At 42.5% G+C, this 23,022-nt stretch overlaps 1 protein-coding gene across 4 annotated transcripts in view; it reads right to left on the bottom strand.

Annotated features, from left to right (window-relative positions):
• SLC7A2 (solute carrier family 7 member 2) overlaps nt 1–23,022 on the bottom strand; it is a 135,445-nt gene that overhangs the window by 20,626 nt on the left and 91,797 nt on the right. For 3 of the 4 annotated variants that reach the window (XM_056558963.1, XM_056558974.1, XM_056558981.1), the window contains exons 6-8: nt 18,195–18,417; nt 11,689–11,828; nt 6,244–6,346 (exon numbers count right to left, since the gene is read on the bottom strand). In XM_056558963.1, the coding sequence (XP_056414938.1) occupies nt 6,244–6,346; nt 11,689–11,828; nt 18,195–18,417 (466 nt within the window). Of the gene's footprint in view, nt 1–6,243; nt 6,347–9,480; nt 9,618–11,688; nt 11,829–18,194; nt 18,418–23,022 lie in introns of all 4 variants that reach the window. The other variant, XM_056558991.1, reaches the window with a different exon arrangement.

Genomic DNA, 23,022 nt, shown 5'->3' with positions numbered 1-23,022 from the left:
ATGCACCTGCTACGTTCCGGCGTTTGATGGAAAGGTGCCTGGGTCATTTGAATTTCCAAAGTGTCTTGTTGTACCTGGACGATGTCATCATGTATTCCAAGTCTTACCAGGAACACCTCAGTCATCTGTCAGATGTCTTCCAAGTCCTGATCAATCATGGGCTGAAGATCTAACCGTCAAAGTGTCACTTGCTTAAACCTCAGGTCCACTACTTGGGTCATGTTGTCAGCGCAGAGGAAGTCCAACCCAATCCTGAAAAGGTGGATGTTGTCAAGAACTGTCCAATCCCGTGCACAGTGAAAGATGTCAGGAGCTTCCTGGGATTTGCTGGCTACTATCGCTGCTCCAGTCCCCACTTTGCCCAGATTGCAGAACCCCTCACAGCTCTTTACGATGGACGGCAAATGAGAACTACAGTGGGAGAATACCTATTGAATGGTCCGATGAGCAAGAGACAGTGTTCCGAGCTCTTAACCGTCTGCTGACAGAACCCCCCATCTTGGCATATCGAGACTACAGTCAGTCATCCTGGCTGTATGCTGATGCCAGTTTCGAACATCTGGGAGCTGTCCTGTCCAAAGTCCAAGAGGGGCAAAAGCGAGTAATTGCAAATGCCAGCCGTAACCTGCAAGGAGCAGAGAAGAACGATGCAAATTACAGTATATTCATGTTGGAACTTGTCGTCCTGGTATGGGCGGTGACCAAAAAGTTCAAAGACTATTTGGCTGCCACGCCATTCACTGTCTACACGGACAATAACCCGTTGGCCCACCTGAACACTGCCAAGTTGGGTGCCAACGAACAGCATTGGGCTTCAAGACTGGCCAATTAAAGTTTCACCATCATGTACAGAAGCGGCAAGTCAAATGTCAATGCTGATGTACTGTCTCAGATGACCCCCGGCGAAGAACCACCTGTCGAAGATGAGTGGAAAGACATGGAAATGCCCCCATCTTATCAACGGTTCCAGAACCAGAATGTTGTGACCCCCCTGATGGACGGTGAACCCAGGTCTGAAAATGTTAAAGAAGACCTGCATACCTGGAAGGTTCTTCAAGATGAAAGTCGAGTCATGGGGGATCTGTTGGACTACCTTCTGGCAAAAAAGTTACCAAACCGTCTATGCCGGGCCCAGTGTGATTATGAGCTGAAACGTCTGTGGCGACAGAGGAAGTGACTATTTGTGCACAAAGGACTGTTGTGCCGAAACTATTTGGATCTGGTCTCTGGTGTTCGACTTCAACAGATTCTGGTTCCCCAAAGAGATGCGGCGATGGTCCTCGATGCATGCCATGATCAGTTGGGACACTTTGGAGTCCACAAGACCAAAGCTACTGTCAGGCAAAGACTCTATTGGATCAGAATGCATAGTGACATAGAGAAATGGTGCAGTGAATGTGCTGTCTGTAATGTCACCAAGAACGACGCAAGAGCACCCCTCCATTCCATCCAGAATGAAAGGCCCAACCAGTTGGTCATGCTAGAGCATGTCAAGTTGTCTCCTACTCGGTCTGGGTACACTTATGCTCTCACCATGGTGGATCACTACTCTAAATGGGTTGTCGTTGTACCCATTGAAGGCCTCAAAGCCAAGACAGCGGCCCTGATGTTCTACTCCAATTGGGTGCAAACCCTTGGGTGTCCAGAGTCTGTCCTAAAGGACCGTGGGACGGCCTTTGAGGCCCAACTCTTCCAAGAACTGTGTCAATTCCATGCCTGCAAAAAACTACTGCTTACCACCCCCAGGGGAACGGGCTCTGTGAGCGCATCAATCAAGTCTTTATCCACATGTTGCGAGCAGCCTCTGTGTCGAGACAAGAAGAGTGGCCCCGACTGCTGCCCGAACTATTGGACATCTATAATAACACAGTCCACTGTTCTATGGGGTACACCCCTTTCTACATGATGATGGGGCGACATGGGCAGCTGCCTAAAGACTGAACATTTGGGCTCCAAGCCCCGTACAACAACTCTCCACAAGCCTCCCTGGAGTGGGTCTGTGACTACGAGAGAAGAATCCTAGAGGTCAAGGAAATTGTCAGCAAGAACATGGGCGAGGCCCAGCAAAGACAACAGGAGGACTATAACCATTATGCCTCTGCCAAACCACTTCAGTTGGGCAATAATGTCTGGCTCTGGAAGTTTCCAAGGACCCACAAGTTAGACTCTATTTGGGAGACAGAACTGTACACGGTTCCAGATGTACCTTATCTGGAATCTTATGTATATGAGGTACAAAAGCCTAGGCATGAGCCACAAGTTGTCCACCGAAACCAGATCAAGTTATGTCCAAAAGAAGATCTACCAGTGCTCCAAGCACCACCTCCTCCAGCTGTTAGACCAGCGAGGGAGTACATCCCAGGCGAGGGAATCCACTCCTCTATGGATTTTACCATGTTCTCTTCAAGTCAGTCTGCGATCTTCTGTGTCTCACCAACCCTGGGATGGTTCTACCCACTCTAGTCTCTACACCAGTCCCAGTCTTGTCACCGTTGGCTCCAACCTATACGCCAGTCTCCCGAGTACACACTTTGTCACCAGCCACTCCAACACAGCTGCCAGCAACTCCAGTTCCAGTTAGTCCTGAACTCATACCATCTCCTGAATTCTCTGAGGAAGTGCCAGCCGCAGCTCCAGAAGTTCCAAGAGCCCCAGAAGATGCAAGAGTTCCAGACTCTCCAGAGGTGGTGCTGCACAGGTCCCAAGGGTCGACACAAGGACAAATTACCAGCTAGGTACAAAGAGTAAGTCACAGTATATTGTATAAAGTAGTACCACATAGTCAGTCTAAGTATAACCAATTTAGTCTAGCCATATGTAATGTCTAGATTAGGACTGTAGAAAAACGTATAATCTTAGTCCACCATCATCAAATGTATATATATGTCTAACATTTCTTCCTGCCCACGTGTGCAGGGCACTCTACTGGCCAGAGGGTTCCCCTGAGGTATAAGTCAGACAAGAATAGTGACAGAGTACAGTATGGAAAGATAACTTCATTGTATAGTATAAAATGACCTATTGAGTTCTAGGGAGAAGTGGTTAGTACCGAGGGGCCCCAGCAGCTAAGGCATTAGGTAGATAGCCTCCGGCAGCCCAAATGTGTTCAGGTGTCGTACTTGTGTTGAAGTTGCAGTTACAAGGGTAATGAATCCCACATGTTTACCACAAAGAGCATGTATGGACATTTTTCGTCAAGTACGATTGTGTTTCTCACAATCAGACCTGTGAAGGACATTACACCAATATGCCCTAGCAACTGTTCTCACTAGGCCCCAGTGGCCACTGTTAGTCGTCCGCCCTCCAGGATCGGGCACCGAGGACGGCTGTTTTTAAGAGGGGGAGTTTGTGGTGGCCCAGCAAGGGTACAGGAGGTGTAATCCCGTTCCATTGCTGCCCTGTTAGGTAGCCTCCTGCAGTGTCCCCTTCCCCCCCCTGCATCTGTTTATTGTAATTGTATATAATCCCTATGTTATATATGTAAGAGTGTTATATCTTTAAGACTGTTTGTCATTTGATTTGTCATGTGATTGTTACCCAGGAGGTATCAGTGACCAGGTGACCTAGGGGTGACCAATGGGACCCCACCAGAGCCTCCCCCATATAAGCCCTGGGTGAAGCCTCTGCACACTCTCTTAGTCTTTGCTGAGGTCCAGTCAAGTCGTGCCTAAGTGTGTGTCCAGAGTCACAGGAGGCCTCAAGTCCAGTCTGCAGCCACAAGCTACAAGTAAGCCAGTCACAGTCTTGTCAGTCATAAGTCAGTCAAGTCACAGTCAATGAGGCCTGCACTAAAGTGTCCTCCTCTACTACAAGTCACAGCAAGCCCTTAAGGTCTCTGAAGTCACTGGTAACCCCAGTGGGCATGGCTGAACTGTATAGACTTTTCCACCTGTCTAACCTCAGAAAAGCTACCGTTGTCCGTAACTTGGTGTCTGAGTCATTATTGCCCCCGTGCCTAGCCCAGGATCCAGTGGTATACCTTCGGGTGGTATTGAGGATAAACCACACCCTGACGTCACAAATACAAGGGGTTAATGCCATTTGCCCCTAGGGTAATTCCATCTGCCCTTTGCATCACACCGTCTACCACAATGGGATCAGAGTGATCTGAAGAAAATACCTTGTTCTATAAATTTTACTGGGTCTCTGTAAGCTAAAGAACCTTTGTGTCATCTACTCTGCAACAGATTTGTAAAATGACTAATATTTAAGAAAAATAACAAGCCTCTTATTTTTTTTTATTTTTTTTATTTTTTTTATTTTTTTTTTTACACATTGGAGTGTTTCATTTCCTTTGAAAACTAAGGCCAGTTTGGCAGGATAGCCCAGGTACTGCATATGGAGATATTAGACTTTTTCCACTGATGTCAAATGCAACCCAAATGACTCAATCCTACAATAATGCAATTATCAGAATTATCTAAACATAACTTAGAATGACTAATGTGCCTCCTCCTCTTCTGTATTGTAGAATACAATCTGGACAGGGATCAATTATGAAATTACTTCATACTCCATACATAGCCTATATACACTTGTATTTGTTATACTTACACATTACCAGACTAGAATTTTTTTTAGCCCAGATATATACAGAACAGGTCATTAGTGAATCAGTGTGCTCAATACACAGATTCTGGTCAGAATTCACTTTAATGTGATTACCCTGCAGAATTCTGCAAAATTTTAAAACAGGTTCAATGTTTTTGCAGAATGCAAAATGTAGAATTTCCACAGAAAACATTCTGTCATGTGAATGGGACAGCAGAATCCCAATTTAACAGTAAATTTTGCAGAATTTTCAGAAATTAATAGCAGGAATAATTTAGTTTTTTGATAGAACAATATAATTTTCTAATATGTTTTCTAGTAAGTCCCCTCCCCCCCCCCAACAGGAATTCTGATAACATCTATCCATAAGAAGGAACATGAAGTCTAATACAGGTCAGATGTAGCAGAAGTGATTTAGTCTTTGAACTGTTCTTTTCAGTTTCCTTGCTGGATTAAGAATTTACCTCTAACACTGTGTCATGTGAACAGGACAATGCTGCAATACTTTGCACTAGGGATCGAGCGATTATCGGTTTGGCCGATATTATCGGACGATATTCACGATTGTGGACATTATCGGTATCGGCAATTACCTTGCCGATATGCCGATAATGTCCCGCCTCCCTGGCCAGAGACCGCCGCCGCTGCTGCACCATTGCCTCCCCCATCCCCGGTTTTATAATTACCAGTTCCCGGGGCCCGGGCTCCGCGCTACTTCTGGCTCCTGCGGCATCCTGCGCTATTGCTGTGCGCTGCACAGCGCAATGACGAGTGACGTCCTCAACGCGACATCACCATCAGTGCGCACAGTGACAGGTCAGGACGCCACCGGAGCCAGAAGTAGCGCGGACCCCTGGAACAGGTAATTATAAAACTGGGGATGGGGGAGGCCATGGGACAGCGGCGGCGGTGGTGGTTGGACTAGGGAGGACCCCAGGACAGGCAGGGGAAGAGAAGCGGGCGGTGGCGGCGGTCGCTGGCCCCACAAGAGCTGCTGCAGTTCATTGATTTAAAGCGCCCGCTTTAAATCATTGATCTGCAGCGGCTTCTGCAGGGCCGGGTGGGTGGGGGAATATCCAATAACTTATACCGGAATATCGGTATAAGTTATCGGCTATCGGCCTGAAAGGTTACAGATTATCGGTATCAGCCCTAAAAAATCGATATCGGACGATCCCTACTTTGCACCTCTACTACATATAGTACAGTGTTTGCAAGTATGGACTAGCCCACAGCCAAGGGACACATTAAAGTAACTGTAGCCTCATCATACAGCTGATCCCTCTCTAGAGGGCTAGAGTCACATCACACTAATGGGTACTCTGGGGAAATAAAAGTTTTCCACTTATCCACAGGATCTCCTGTACAAGAACCAGCTACTTGTCCCTCCCCGGCACGTATAGGGTCCCATTGGTCAGACCCCACACAATAAATTTTATATCCCCAGAGTACCCCTTTAGTGGCCTATACTCCTGGGCTTTTGTTTTTTACCCCAACTGACTGGTATCCATCAGGTAATTGTTTCTGTATATTGGATAAAATAACACAGTGTGCAACAATATTTTATATTTTAAACCTAAGGGAAACCTGGAACCTTTGAAAGATCTAGTGTGAACAGTGCTATACAGGACCCATTTTTGTATTGTAATAAGGTATTTATTGAGCTGTGAATCAATATGCCATGTACTGTACCGGAGGATGAGGACACAGGCTGCCACAAGGGAGTAGGCCAGGAGTGTTCCAATGGACATCATGTCAACCAGAGCTTTCAGGTCAAACAGAAACGCCATTATAGCTATGAGGATAAAAAATTGACAAGTTTTAGCTTCTGGTTACATAACTGTGGCACAAGTGTAAGTGTATGCATAAATTTCGAGGCACAATCCTAATTATTTGCCTTTTTTTCATGATTACATTTGTTTTTTATTATATTGTAATGTATTATTAACTCAATCTATTTAATGGATTGGTATGTACCCTAGGTACTGGCTAAGGAGAAAATAAAATATAGATTATAATGTAAAATAATGTGACACATAAAATTTGCCAGCTATAGAGACAGTACTAAGATCTCAAAATGTGTTGCAGTAAAGATCCATATTGTTATGTAAACCGCTAACAAGCGTCTGTCTATTTACTACAGGTAAGTGATAACCAGATGTCTAAGTGGTGAGTGGAACATGGCATGTTTATTTAACTACATTTTCTATTGATAAGACACCGTCAATGCTGTTTCTGTCACTTCACTCCACTATGTAAGACTTTCTTTTTGCAAATAATATCCTTTTATTGAATACTTTTAACAAATGGAAACATTGGGGAGAATATATTAATGATTGACACTAGAAAACTAGCGTAAAAAAGTTTTAAAAAACATTTTGCACATAAATATTTTATGCTTGTTTTCTGGTGTCAAACATATATTTCCCTCCTTTGTTTCTATATAATAACCATACATAAAGCATTAATAACAAAATGCATGCAAATTACAACTCTCTGCAACTGCAACCAAAAAATTAGTCAGTCAAATCAAACAGTTTATATGCATAAACACCATGCAATGTTATACCTGGAAAACAGGGGTCTCCAACTGGTGGCCCTCCAGATGTTGCAAAACTTCAACTCCCAGCGTGCCTGGACATGCCCAGACAGCCATTTGCTGCAGCTAACGGCTGTCAGGAATGCTGGGAGTTGAAGTTTCGCAACATCTGGAGGGCCACCAGTTTTAGACCCCTGATGTAAAGGTTCCTTCTTACTTAACAATTTCATACAGTATATCTGAACTGAGTTTAGCATGTGTCAGTTCATATTTCGGTAAATGCAACTTCTATGCCTACTCTTTATGTCAATGTCAATTTTAGCCTAAAGGTAAACATAGCATGATGTGCATTTAAGAAGGTACTGTCATAAGGTACTGTACACACTTGCAGCATTCACCAATTCATAGCAACTCTCCTAGATGTCAACAAATGTACGGACCTTCAATTATTGTCAGCCATACTCATTAGGATATAATCATTGTTGACAGGGATCCGAGTCCCTATGGTGGACAAACTGTTGTCAATGTCACTAAATAGTTAATGGGAGCACAATGTATTTTCTGGTTACGATTAGCTGAAGGCTTCCATACACATAAAAAAAAAAAAAGTTGGCGTAACATGTTGATTTCAGCGGGAATGGCTGACTGTCTAATGTGCTGATTTATAGAACATTTGGAGTACACTGCTTTTTTTTCCTATTGTGGATGTATTGCTGGATATTGGAGGGTTAGATGCGGTGTCAGTGGCCATAGCTGCTATAATTTAATTTCCCTGCTGGGGTGCTAAGTGAAACAGAGTACTAGTATTATTATACATAGATGAAGGAGAAAATTCTCTTGCACTCACCGGTTTAGTGGAAGTCAGTGTTCCGGATTATCCGTTGTGCTGGGAGACGAATGGATGAGGGTGCTCAGAGGCTAACAGACGTTTTCGCGCACGGCTGTGCGCGAAAACGGCTGTTAGCCTCTGAGCACCCTCATCCATTCGTCTCCCAGCACAACGGATAATCCGGAACACTGACTTCCACTAAACCGGTGAGTGCAAGTGAATTTTCTCCTTCGTCTATATACAATAATGATTGTCTAATGTGTATGGGGGCCTGCCAATTCTCCCTGACAGATGAGGCCTGGGAGACAATAATCGGGCATGTTGGGCTTGTGGAATGACCTGTATGTAAAGTACATCTCTAAATACTGTTGTAAACATAATAATATACCAAAAATGTATTAAATAAAAAAAAATAAATATAGAAACCAGTTAAAAAAACAACATGTTTCAGTATTTGGCTATAATCAGTAAAAAAAAGATACACGATATCATTAGCATGCAAAGTAATGCAAGCCAGGTGAGAACAGGTCACTATGGTTATATTTTTTTGCATGTTCTTGTTATTCTGTATACATATGGCAAATGTTAAAATTACAACAAATCATATATTTGGTTTTTTTAAGGCAAAACTTAGATATGGCCCTTCACACCCTACATTTTAGTTCTAAAACTAGTTCTATATTATTTTTCTTATAGTTGTTTTTCGTCTCCAGTCAATGGAAAGGGTGTAGAATTTGAGATATGCAGTTCCATGTGTTATAGCAAACATTAGCAAACCTAAAATTCCTCAATTCAATGTCTGGAATGAAACACAAGAGGCTATAACATCAGCCGCTATACTAACCAGCTATGTTGGATTGACAGCTTGAATAATTGCAAAGAAAGATGAAGGTCTACATAGTGACTCAAGGAGAGATGGAAATGATGGCAGCAAATGTGTTACATTCGACAGGTTTGTGGATAAAGTAAATAGGCTTGACCTCTATGCAGAGTGGACCTCAGTAATAAAGGCAAAATTCATCTGGAATGTTCCATAAGATTTATTGAATGGGGTTGTGGAAGTTGTTAAATGTTGCATCTGATGGATTTGCACTGCGAAGCCACAAAACTTCTACATGGTGGTAACAAATTTAGGTGTCGTGTATGTGCGTAGTTTGCCTTTTATGACCTCGGCCCACGGGACAACCAATTTATGAGCAGAACTAATGACCAATGTGATGCAATGTATAATGAATTCATGACATCAATTTAATGGTTATTTGGTTCAGTCCACAAAATGCTTGCCTCTTCAGCGCAGGTCTATTTTTATATAAACACAACAAATCCCATGTAGTCCATGCATACATAAAATATAGGAGAACAGAAGAGCATTTATAGACTGATTCTTCCTTGCTGTGATTTTAGACATTCGTAATTCAGATGATAGTTTTACCTCTTAAATTAAGCCAGTAGTTCAGCCCTGTCTGACATGCAGAGAAAGACACAAAGCAGATCCCACTGATATACTTGCATGCAAACCACCATGAGCCATTTTCCACAGATCTTCTTTTTCACATCTTACCAGAGATCACACCAGCTGTCAGTGTGGCAGCAACTGGCGACTGCCGTTCACTCACGTTGGAAAGAAATCTAAATAGTAAACCGTCTCTTGCCATGGCAAACAGAATTCGGGGGAGAGGAAACATAGAGCCCAGCAGGCTAGAATAGAAAAATGATGGATGTTGAGAAGCTGCCTTTTGCGCTAAAGAACTACACGGGTGTAAAGTCAGCAAGCCCAAAGTGAAAGAGTTTGGAGAAACAATGAAAATTCATTTACCCTTGACTACCCTGAGGATCATTAGAATAAGATAGATTTATAATTGGGATTGTACCAAAAATATCAGTCTTTCAACAACAAGGTTTTCAAGGGTACGTGGTTAAAATCTCTGTATGACAAAATAATACAGTGCATTTGGAAAGTCTTAACACCCTTTTACTTTTTTTTTTACCATTTGTTATGTTGCGCCTTGTGCTAAAATAAAGAAGAAATACAGTTTTCCCAATCGTTTTGCACTCAATATCCCATACTGACAAAGTGAAAACAGAACATTAAAAATCTTTACCAATTTATTAGAGGAAAAACTAAAATATTGCATTGACATAAGTATTTAGACCCTTTCCCCAGTACTTATTTGAAGCACCTTTAGGAGCAATTAAAGCCTTAAAAGGGGTTTCCACCATAAGGTGATTTTAGTACATACCTACCAGACAGTAGTGGACATGCTTAGGAGGATTTGCACTTGTCTTGGGGATAAATGGCTATGTTGTGAGATTACCATAACACTGTGGCTAGCTTTTTGTGAACTGGTATTTCCTGTTTCAGTTTTCTTTTTTTGACTACAAATCCCATAATTCCATTTTCCTCCCTCCCACACATCAGCCATCCCCCCCATTAAAACGTAAATGAGCTGCATCCATTCAAAAGACCTGTGGTTTTCAATCAGGGTGCCTACAGCTGTTGCATTAGTTGCAGATTGATCTCTCTCCCACCAAGCGATCGCTCCACCCATTGAAGCAGACAGGCTCCCTGTCATCAGCTGACTAGTGAGGTCACGTTTCGGTCGCATTGCAAGCTGGGAAAAATCTGAGACAACAGTCATTTTGTATGCTGTTAAAAATAAATATTGGGGTGAAAATCACAGAAGAATTGTGAGAAAACCGTCACACACAGGTACAGACACTATATTATGAACTACACTAACTTTACAGCCCCTGTAGTATAGTCAAATAAAAAAAATTCCTGGAATACCCCTTTCAGTCTTCTTGGGTATGATGCCACAAGCTTTACACACCTGGATTTGGCAATTTTCTGTCATTCTTCTTTGAAGATCATCTCAACCTCTGTACGGTTGGATGGGGACTGTCAGTGCAAGCCATTTTCAGGTCTCTCCAGAGATGTTTGATTAGGTTAAAGTCGGGGCTCTGCTCGGGCCACTAAAACAGGTTCTTGGAAGCTTAACCAGAGTGACCATTTGGTTTTTGGTCATCTCTCTTACAAAATCCCTTCATCCCCAATTACTTAGTATGATGGGGTAGCAAGCTTTAGGAAGAGTTTGGGTTTCCTGTTAGTTCCAAACTTCTTCCATATAAGAATTATGGGGGCCACTTAGCTCTACGGAACTTTCAGAGCAGCAGAAATAATGTGTTCCCTCCCTCAGATCTCTGGCTCCACACGGTCATGTCTCTGAGCTGTAGATGCAGTTCTTTTCCCCTCATGGCTTTTGCTCTGATATACATTGTCTGCTATAAATACAGGGCTGTGACTTCTCAAATCCTGTCCAGCCAACTGATTTACTACAGGTGACTCCAGTCAATGTGTAGGAACTTCTCAAAGATGATCAAGAGAAAGGGGAGGCCCCGGAGCTAAATTTAAGTCTCATAGCAAAGGGTTTGGATACTTAGGTCCATATAAAATTTTTATTTTTCCTTTTTTATAAATTTGCATACTTTTCTAAATTTTATTTTCCATAATCATTATTGGTTATTTTATTACAAGGCCACAACATAGCAAAATGTAAAAAAAAAAGTGAAAGGGTCTGAAATCTTTCGGAATGCACTGTATATTAGACTTCAAAAGTGGATTCAAGACATGGAATGGATTAAAGAATGTTGACAGGTTTGGGAAGTAAGAGCAAACATATATTACAACCAAACTGTGATGTCACTGCTAATACAATCTACATTCACATGTTGCCACTGGTTTGTGTCATTTATTCCCTAACAATCTCACCTGCCACTGCACCAGACGACAGGGTGGCAATTACAGGGGTCTTCGTCCTGGGACTGATCTGAGCTAGAGTTTTGAAAAGCAACCCATCCTCCGCCATAGCATAGATTACACGAGGCATTGGGAAAATGGATCCGAGCAGACTGAATAAAAATCAAACACATGCAACACAGCAAAACACCGGTCATGCAAGATTGTGAGAGAGAGAAATTAATGAGTAATTACAGTCAATTAGCCACCACCATAGTACACAAAGCCTTTAGATTACAAATAAATGGGCTAGTAGCCTCCAGTGTTAACCGTAGACCTGCACCCAGACCATTGCTCTTATATACTGTATATTATTCTTTGTTAACAGTTTATAGTCAAAAAGCAGTAAGTGTTCTGCATATTGAAAAAGTTTAATGCATTTAATGGCATGCAAGGGGCCCTCTTGATCTTTTGTGACCATTAACACCAAAGTTTTACCTCCTTAAAGAAGTTCTCCGCCAAAAATGTTTTCTTTTTAGAAAATTTTTATTAAAGCTGGATTTTGAGTTGAGGATTGGCATTATGTGACTGCTGCCAAGCAGCTTTTGACTATTTTGCTGTCAGTAAAGTAGCAATCTTACTTTTAGCTGATCAGTCAAATCATGTTCATTTGTTAGAAATGTGCTACAATGAGTTTGTCAAGCAGCATGTCCCTAGCAACCAGTGGGTCTTAGGCTGGGATCACATTGCATTTGTGCCATCCACGGCACATATATGTGGGCAAACTATCAAAATGGGATGCCAATATATATGAATACCGTATACCGTATCGTACCGTATACCGTACCGTATACTTGAGTATAAGCCGAGTTTTTCAGCACGATTTTTCGTGCAGAAAACGCCCCCTCGACTTATACTCGAGTGAACTCTCTGCCTTTCAATCCCTTCATCAGTGGTCTTCAACCTGCGGACCTCCAGATGTTGCTAAACTACAACTCCCAGCATGCCCGGACAGCCATCGGCTGTTTGGGCATGCAGGGTGTTGTAGTTTTGAAACCTCTGGAGGTCCACAGGTTGAAGACCACTGCGGCCTTCGTTATCATCCAGCCCCCCCCCCTTTTGGTTTGTACTCACCTCCCCTCGGCGGGAAGTTAGGGTGAGCTGGTCCGGGCCATCTATGCTGCAGGGACCGTCCGGTGGGGATGGTTAGTCATTGTGGGCTGACCATTTTAACCGGGGGGACCTCTTCTCCGCGCTTCGGGCCAGGCCCCGGAGTAGTGACATTGCCTTGAGGATGCCGCACAGGGACGTTCATGCGCAACATCCCTGTGCGTCGTCATCAAGGCAACGTCACTACTCTGGGTCCGAAGTGCAGAGAAGAGGCCCCCTCGGTTAAAATGGACAGCCCGCAACGACTATCTGGATGATGACGGGGGTCTGGATGATGACATGGGGGGATGATGTATTTCCCACCCTAGGCTTATAGTCGAGTCAATAACTTTTCCTGGGTTTTTGGGGGTAAAATTAGGGGCCTCGGCTTATATTCGGGTCGGCTTATACTCGAGTATATACGGTACATAAAGGCATGGACCCCATTGACTTTAGTGACTTCATTCAAGTACGGTATACGTGTATTAGCACAAAATGTAGGACAGCACCCTTTTGCATCCAAGTACAAACATGTAAATATGTGACGTAATGTGACCATGTTTTTTGTAACCAGATGAAGTTTGGACTATTAAAGTCAATGGAATCCGTTTATGTATATGTCGACATGCCATTTTGACAGTTTGCTGAATGCTGATGTAAAGGTGCTACATATAGCACAACCATAATGTGAACCCAGCCTTAAGGGCAACCTAATCTATTGGTATCATGTTATAGAGCAATAGGAACTAAATATATATATATATATATATATATATATATATATATATATATACCTTTGTGTGAATTTGATAATTTGTAAGTTATTCATTAAAATCCCTGCTCTTATTCTTAGTGTCACTCAACGATAGGAACACCTACTGGACTCCTAAGCATGGTAAGATAAGAGATTGTAATCAATAAATGACAAGTGCTACCAAATCTTTTCCCAAAAAATAAACATCAATTTGCTCTATAACAGTTTACTAATATACTAGATAGCAGTTTTATGGTGACAGGTTCCCTTTGACTTTCACTTTCTTTGCCTTCTGCACAAATTATATTTTTCTAAAAGTGAATTTAGGTGGAGAACCCCTTTAAGTTTACCCAACAGATCATGATTTAAAGTCTCCATTTTAGGAAAAATATGTCCCATTGTTTAGGGCTGTCCATGAAATGTATTTCTAGCACAAATTGATAATTTAGCAGAAGACTGTAAACTACCAGTAATACTGGATCACTATTTTGTGATATCTGATAATATGTATATGATTAAAGGAGTACTCCAAATATGAACTGTTGGGAATGCAGGGCAGAACATGATGCAGATCACACACAGTAGGGACATTCACTATATGATCATGTGACCAAAGCATATTTAGTGAAAAACATCATGTAATATGCCGCTCTGAATGCAGAATGTGATTCCAGGTATTGCTTTTATGGCAGAAGCACATTCAGTGAGACTTACAAAATGTGTTATTATTTAGTATAGGCCCAGATTTATCAAACTGTGTGAGAGAAAAAGTGGAGGGATTTTCCCATAACAACCAATCAAAGCGCAGCTTTCACTTTACCACAGCGTGTTAGCTGAGCTGTGATTGGTTGCTGTGGAAAAATCACTGCACTTTTTCTCTCACACAGTTTGATAAATCTGGGCCATAATCCTTCTATTTAAATTTAGAAGTTTGCGTATTTGGTAAATATCATGTAGTTCTCCTGTTTACTGAATACACAAATTGCAAAATGTAAATGGAAGGATTATGGGGGAGATTTATCAAAACCTGTGCAGTGGGAAAGTTGCCCAGTTGCCCATAGCAACCAATCAGATCACTTCTTTCATTTTGCAGAGGCCTTGTTAAAAATGAAAGAAGCAAGCTGATTGGTTGCTATGGGCAACTGGGCAACTTTCCCTCTGCACAGGTTTTGATAAATCTCCCCTATATTCTTATAACAATTCTCAACCAGATTCCCATACCTTAAAGGGGCCGGGCTTGGCGGAGCACTGTGTGCGCATGTGCAGTGGACTCAGACATTACGGCTGCTCCGCAATGTCAGAGTGGACTCAGCGACTTGCAGGCCCCCTGTGTGGCTGCTTGTAGCGGTGGATTGCCGCTGCGAGCAGGCCAGGAGCGGGGAGAGGCGGGGGAAGGGGGGTGGCAACAGCTGAAGGCACAAAATGGGCCGGGTCATCCGTTACGTGTGACCCTACCCTTAAAAAGAACGAGGTCTATAAGTTAGACTAGACAGTTTTAAAGATGTGCCAGGTTCTTAATCAGCCTGAGACACTGATAAAAATCTGGCACACTCTAAGAGTATCTCTTAGAGTAGAAAATCTGCAGCAGTTCCGCAGTGTGTAGTTGTACCCTTGTCTAGTGGGCATAGTTTATGACAGCCCTCCCTCTGTTATCATAGAGCAGCAGTCTACAAACTGTGGCCCTCCAGATGTAGCAAAACTTCAAATCCCAGCATGCCGGGAGTCATGTTGGAAATTGTAGTTTTGCAATATTTGGAGGTCCCCAGTTTGGACACCACTGTCATACAGAAATGAAACAGACTGCCCACTGGGCTCCTAAACCAAGAGGTACTTAGCTCAATAAAATACAAGTTAGGGTAAGTTCACAAGGTGAATTTTTAAGGCATATTTTTTGCCTATTCCATGTTAGAATATATGTGAAAACCACATGCAATGCAAATTCCTTTGTCTTCAAAGGGAAAACAAGCTATAGTGAAGTGCAGCACACATTTTTTCTGCCTCTGAATAGGGAAATGAGGACTGAGGAAAATACCCTCAGATTCCTGCTGCGTATTTTACTGCATATTTTTCAGATAAAAAAAATACGTTAAGTGAACTTACCCTTAGGACAGGGTCACACGGGGGGCGCATCCGCAGCAAATTTCACACTGCAGATGCGCTGTCACAGAGGGACTGCAGAGCGGCTGTAGCCGGGTAGCTATGTTTGTCTACTCATAGCAGTGGATTTCTACAGTGGGAAATACACTGTGGATGTGCCCGGCGTGATCATGTTCTTATATAGAATTTTTACCCCAAAAATTTATATTAAGCTATTCATCTATAATTATAACAAAAACATTCCATCCAAAACATATAATACATCTTTATTATTGTTTTCTTTTGCCTAGTTCTGAAGAATTTTATTCTGCTCTTTTCTATATATACATACATCTGTTTATTAGAAAAGGTGGGTGAAAACCATTATGGATGCCATATCAGTTCTGGGGGATTCTTGTTAAGAAGACCCCTCCAACATTATCTTTCAACCCCTGATCCATTTGTTTGTTCTCTCTGGAGATAAACCATCACCACAGGTGTCTGGCTATTAGACATGTGCAACTTGTTTCTAAAGAAATGCGTTTTTGTCCAAATTATTCATATTTCGTACATTCGGATTGATCCAAATGTACGAAATATTTACATCCGAATGAATCCAAATTCATAGCAAAACAAATTGTACATGCCTAAGAAATTGTGACAAACTAAATATTTTTTTTTTTTTAACAAGATTTTTTTCCGTTTAGAAGCAGGGGACCATTATGGGGAGCAGGTGTATGGAAAAGAGGAGAGCCGAGGAGATTGGAACATTGGAAAAAAGGTAAGATAATGTGTAATTTTATGTGATTTATTAATACACAAAGTAATGTCGAATGAATGCTGCATGAATGATTGATGTGTTTGATCGATGTGTTTGATTGACGGGTGATTTATGTATAACATGTCATGTTGGTGATTTTTATTGTATTTTTTATGTAGATATTTATAGTAAAATATGTGTTTTTAATGTATACTTATTGTTAATACATTTATTCTTATGTAATGTTTATTTTTTTGAACATGTAAAATGTGTTAGATACATGTTTTACACTTGCGTTAACCCAGTGTTTCTGTTTCCCAATGAACCAGGGTGCCTCCAGCTTTTGCAAAACTACAACACCCAGCATGCCCTGACAGCCAAAGGATGTCCATGCATGCTGGGAGTTGTAGTTTTGCAACAGCTGGAGGCCCCCTGGTTTGTTGGGAAACACTGCGCTAACCTATTTCGTTTTTTTATTTTTTACATTTCCCTCTCCCTTTATTGAACTAGTTAGTAGGTTCATAAAATGCACAGTTAGTTGCCGTGGGAAAATTTTTATTGACAAAAACCACGGACATAATTTGATAATTGCCCTTTAGAACGTTTGTGGTTTTAGCAATAAAAAAAATTTCCCACAGCAATTAACTATGTATTTCATTAACCTACTAACCAGTTCAATGAACAGAGAAAGAAATTTAAAAAAGAAAAAGCAGAAATAGGTTAGCGCAATGTTTCCCAACAAACTAGGGTGCCTCCAGCTATTGCAAAACTACAACTCTCAGCATGCCTGGACAGTCTTTGGCTGTCAGGGCATGCTGGGAGTTGTAGTTTTGCAACAGCTGGATGCACCCTGGTTGGGAATCACTGGGTTAGCGCAAGTGTAAAACACGTATCATACATATTTTACATGTTCAAAAAAATACACATTACATAAAAATGTATGTATTAACAATAAGTATATATTAAAATCACATATTTTACTATAAATATCTACATAAAAAAATATAATGAAAATAACCAACATGACACGTTATGCATAAATCCCTCATCAATCATTTGCGCAGCATTCATTCATTCAGTCATTCAACATTATATTATTTATTAATAAATCACATAAAATTAAACATTATCTTACCTGTCTTCCAATGTTCCAATCTCTGCGTCTCCCTTCTTTTCCTGCACCTGCTCCTGATAATGGTCCCCTGCTTCTAAATAAAAAAGAATTTTGTTATCAAAAAAATTAAATTAGTTTCTCACAATTCCCTACAGCATCTTACTTTTTCGTGGTACCCAGGCTAAAGGGCAAAAAAAGAAAAACAAAACAAAGTAAAGAAACTAAGTTAAACAAAAAATTACCGAATGTATCCGAAAAATCAAACCCGAAGAGAAATACTGAACCGAAAATGTTACCCGAACTAAAAAAACATAATGAAACGAAGCAAAAATTTCCCACAGGATAAAGAACTTATTTTCAAATTTTTTTCCTTATTCATTTTTTTCCCAGCAGTCTCTTGAGCAGCAGTCTCCAAACTATAGCTGTCAGCATAACTACAACTCCCAGCATGCCTGGAAAGCAGTTGACTGTTTGGGTGTGCTAGGAGTTGTAGTTTTGGAGGACCACAGTTTGGAGACCACTGATCTTGAAGACCATTAGGAGGGTTGTTCACTTTACATGCATATGACATTGTGACAATATTTGCTTTGCATTAGAAGAAAAGTCTACTTCATCTAACAGTGAGGCTGATAACCAGTCACTGGGGGGGGGGGGGGGGGAGGGGGATATTGATTCTGGGCATTTACCTGGTTGACAGCGCACAAAGGGACCCAACAGCCACCACATATTTAGCAGGGCCCCAGCCAACATACTGGAAGGCAACAGGAAGAGGACTCTTCTCATCTAACAGGTAGTAAGGCATCATTAAGGTCAGGGCTGCTGACACACCGAAATACGCCATGAAACACACCAGCAAGGAGGTCACGATTCCAATGGGTATTGCTCTTTGTGGATTCCGCACTTCCTCTCCTGCAAACAGGTCAAAGTACGCATGAGAAAAACATTGTGACCACTGACCCCACCTGATCTATATATGTGTATCTTCATGGCTCAGTATACACAATACAACTGAATGCAGGAGATGCATTTATACATTTTACATTAATGTCCGCCCCAAAGGAAAGAAGCACTTGTACAAATACAAAAAGTAGTAAAGAAGGTCCAGTGGGGCAACTGAACTATTAAAGCGTACCTGTCATTTGCAAGAAACTTTTGTATAATGTAGATATTAAGATTATTTGTATATTTATAATATACATTAAAAAAATACCTGTGTATATTTTGAGTAAAAAAAATGCTGTATTGTCCCTGCAGCAATTGCCTGTGTGTCTCTCTATAGAGACAAAATACAGGAAGTGTGGGCAGACAAACAAGGCTCTGTGCACTGAGGACAAGTAAGGCTCTGTGCAGTCTCCTGGTTTGTTAATCAGCCTGCTGTGTGAGCCTGGGTCATGTCTCAGAGCCTCGCTTGTCTTTGGTACATAGAGCCCTGCTTCTTCCATCCATACTTCCGGTATTTTGTCTCTGCAGAGACACACAAGCAAACAAAAACATAAAATTATATATATGATTTTATATATGATCCTGCTCCTCCTACTTTTAGTCAGCCATTCGCCCAACAATCCATCGGCGAAGCCATATCCAAGAGACAACAGTATGCGCCCACTCATTCATTGGTGCAGAAGCTGAATGTGCTCCTGTCCAAGTTGCTGGTGCTGCAGTCCCACCCTTTTTAAGTGGTGGACCCTGCACCTTTCAGAGAACTGATGGCTTGTGCCAAGCCGAGGTGGAGAGTTTCAAGCCGTCATTTCTTTTTGAAGAAGGCAGTACCAGCACTGCACAATTTTGTGGAAGAGAAGGTGGGCCAGTCCTTAAGCCTGTCGGTGTGTACCAAAATTCACGGCAGCACTGATGTCTAGAGCTGCAACTGTGTTTAGGGACAATACATGTCCTTTATGGCTCACTGGGTGAATGTGGTTCCTGCAAAGCCACAACACCAACTTGGACAGGTCACACCACTTCCTCCTTCACACTCTCAGGCCATTGGTCCTTTGACAGTGTGCGACTCCGCCTCCTCATCCTCCACCGTGTCCTCAGCCTTTACTGCACAGACAAGTCTCAGTGCCCCTTCAGCATACCATGTGTGCAGGGTACGGCAGTGTCACGCTGTTCTTCACATGGTTTGCCTTGGCGAACAGAGTCACACAGGAGAGGAACTGCTAAAAGTAATTCGTAAAGAAACCGGAGCATGGCTTACTCCGCGAAAACTGGAAATGGGAACCATGGTGACTGACGACGGGAATGACATCTTGCATGCGCTGCGACTGGGAAGGCTGAGCCATGCGCCCTGCATGGCATTCGTGTTCAATCTGATTGTGGAGAAGTTCCTGAAGTGTTCTTCCCATTTGCAAAACATCCTAACAATTGGAAGGAAACTTTGCATGCACCTCAGCTACTTGTACACCGCAAAGCACACCCTCCTTGAGCTGCAGCGTCAGAACAGAATCCCCCAACATAGTCTGATTTGTGACATTTCCACATGTTGGAATTCCATCCTCCATATGTTGGGCCGACTGTATGAACAGAAAAAAGCCATCACCGATTTCTTGATGATCCAAGCGGATAGGGGTACTTCTGTTTAACTTCATTGTGAACCCGTGGCAGCTCATACGTGACACCTGCCATTTGCTCAAGCCCTCTGAGGAAGCCACATTTTTAGTAAATCGTCAGGATTACTGGATGAACTTCGTCATTCCATTGCTTCATTTCTTACAACATGTGTTGGAAACGAAGGCTGGTCAGGGCACTGGAGACATGGCGCCTACATCTCCTGGCAACATGAGCCCTGTGGGGGCTGAACTGGAGGAGGAGGGGGAGGGGCACAGTGGAGCACAGTTTAGGTTTCACCAAATGGGCAGTTTTTCTAGTAATCTAACAGGAGAAGAGGAGCAGGAGCAGCCAGAGGAGCTAGAGGGTTATGAGGAAGGCGAGACAGAGGACTCAGACACACCATTGAACTATACAGTGGAGATGGAGGCAGGGAGTCACTCCGAGTCAATTGCAAAAATGGCACGATGCATGCTCATGTGCTTGCGTAGTGACAGCTGAATTGTCCCCATTCGGCAGAGGGATGACTTCTGTATCTCCACCTTATTGGACCCTCGCTACCGCCACAAAATGGGGGCCTTTTTTACACCTACTTAGAGGGAGGACAAACTGACCTACTACAGAGACATCCTATGTAGTCAGTTGGCTGATGCCTATCGGCGCCATCGTCCATCCTCTCGCAGGTCTGAATCGGGGGGCCCCCTGCGCTCACCTTCCACTGCTATGGCTCCTGGGGAGGGATGGCAGGAGCAGTACCAGCTCCATTATCAACAGCCTGAATCTACAGTCGCTGATGAGTAGCTTTCTTCACCCGCACAGTGAAGCAACTCATCAGCAGCAGGTAGACCTGGAGCAGGACCTGAACCTGAGAGATCTTTATTATTTTTTTTAGTGCACAAAGTTGCAAAAAAATTAACAAGATGAACAAACAAGAAACATGTACTCTGGTACTCTGGTGGAAAACATTTTTTTTTTTTAACTGGTGCCAGAAAGTTAAACAGATTTGTAAATGACTTCTATTTAAAAAAAAAAAAACTTAATCCTGCCAGTACTTATTAGCTGCTGTATACTACAGAGGAAATTATTTTCTTTTTGAATTTATTTTCTATCTGACCACAGTGCTCTTTGCTTACACCTCTGTCCATTTTAGGAACTGTCCAGAGCAGCATAGGTTTGCTATCAGGATTTTCTCCTTCTCTGGACAGTTCCTGACATGGGCAGAGGTGTCAGCAGAGAGCACTGTGGACAGACAGAAAAGAAATCCAAAAATAAAAGAATTTCCTCTGTAATATACAGCTGCTAGTTAGTACTGAAAGGATTAAAACATGTTTATTAAAAGTAATTTACAAATCTGTTTAACTTTCTGGAGCCAGTTGACTTCTAAACACCTGGAAAAAAATGTTTTCCACCGGAGTATCCCTTTAACAACCCCTTACCCCAGTTACCCATCACATTTTATGTTAATATGTTACAGACAAGAAACTGTTAAGGAGAGAAAGAGTTACAGCTAACCATTGCATGATAGATTTCTATAGCTCCATACATACTGAATTGTATCAAGGAATACAATTTATTATTTGTCATACAATTCTGACACCTCTGAGACTACAAAAGCATGCCCAGTCCATCATCCCAGTGAAGCAATGATCACAAATGCATGGCTGCCCTAAACTATGAGCATCTTCCATATATACACTTTATCATAATAATTCTGCACCCGGAGTACCCCTTTCAAATTGAAAGATTCTCTTTCGTTTGTGAAGGCTTATTACTGTGTATTTTTCAGTATCACTTATATTTAGATATTCTGTGGTAGGATAACCTCCTTTCCCGGGGACATGTCTTTGATTTAGTCGACGTGATTTTTGCTTAGGTCAGATGAACTGTAATTCCTGGGTAGTTAAAGGAGTAGTCCAGCTTAGAAAAAATGTATCCCCTATCCCAGGGGTCTCAAACTCAAATGATCTGGGGGCCACTGGAGGTAGTGGCTGGGTAAGGCTGGGCCGAATGCGCCTCTTACATATAATGCCCCCATCATACCCCCCTCACATATAATACCCCATCATACGCTCTCACATATAATGCCCCCATCATGCGCCCCTCACGTATAATGCCCCATCATGCACCCCTCACATATAATGCCCCAAACATGCGCCCCTCACATATAATGCCCCCAACATGCGCCCCTCACATATAATGCCCCCATCATGCAGTTTCCCTACATTAGGAAGGTAGCAGTTTCCCCACATTAGGAAGGTTGCATGTTCCCCATATTAGGAAGGTAGCAGTTTCCCCACATTAGGAGGGTAGCATGTTCCCCACATTAGGAAGGTTGCAAGTTCCCCATATTAGGAAGGTAGCAGTTTCCCCACATTAGGAAGGTTGCATGTCCCCCACATTAGGAAGGTAGCATGTTCCCCACATTAGGAAGGTAGCATGTTCCCCACATTAGGAAGGTAGCATGTTTCCCACATTAGGAAGGTAGCATGTTCCCCACATTAGGAAGGTAGCATGTTCCCCACATTAGGAAGGTAGCATGTTCCCCACATTAGGAAGGTAGCAGGTTCCCCACATTAGGAAGGTAGCAAGTTCCCACATTGGGAAGGTTGCAGTTTCCCCACATTAGGAAGGTTGCATGTTCCCCACATTAGGAAGGTTGCATGTTCCCCCCATTAGGAAGATAGCGGTTTCCCCACATTAGGAAGGTAGCAGTTTCCCCACAAAAGGTAGGTTGCATGCTAACCAAATTAGGAAGGTTGCATGTTCCCCACATTAGGAAGGTAGCAGTATCCCCACATTGGGAAGGTTGCATGTTCCCCACATTAGAAAGGTAGCGGTTTCCCCACTTTAGGAAGGTAGCGGTTTCCCCACATTAGGAAGGTAGAAGTTCCCCCACATTAGGAAGGTTACATGTTCCCCACATTAGGAAGGTAGCAGTTTCCCCACAATAGGAAGGTTGCATGATCC

This window comes from Hyla sarda, chromosome 1 (genome assembly GCF_029499605.1).
Source record: "Hyla sarda isolate aHylSar1 chromosome 1, aHylSar1.hap1, whole genome shotgun sequence".
NCBI classification, from domain to species: domain Eukaryota; kingdom Metazoa; phylum Chordata; class Amphibia; order Anura; family Hylidae; genus Hyla; species Hyla sarda.
This window is presented reverse-complemented; position numbering and strand designations above follow the sequence as displayed.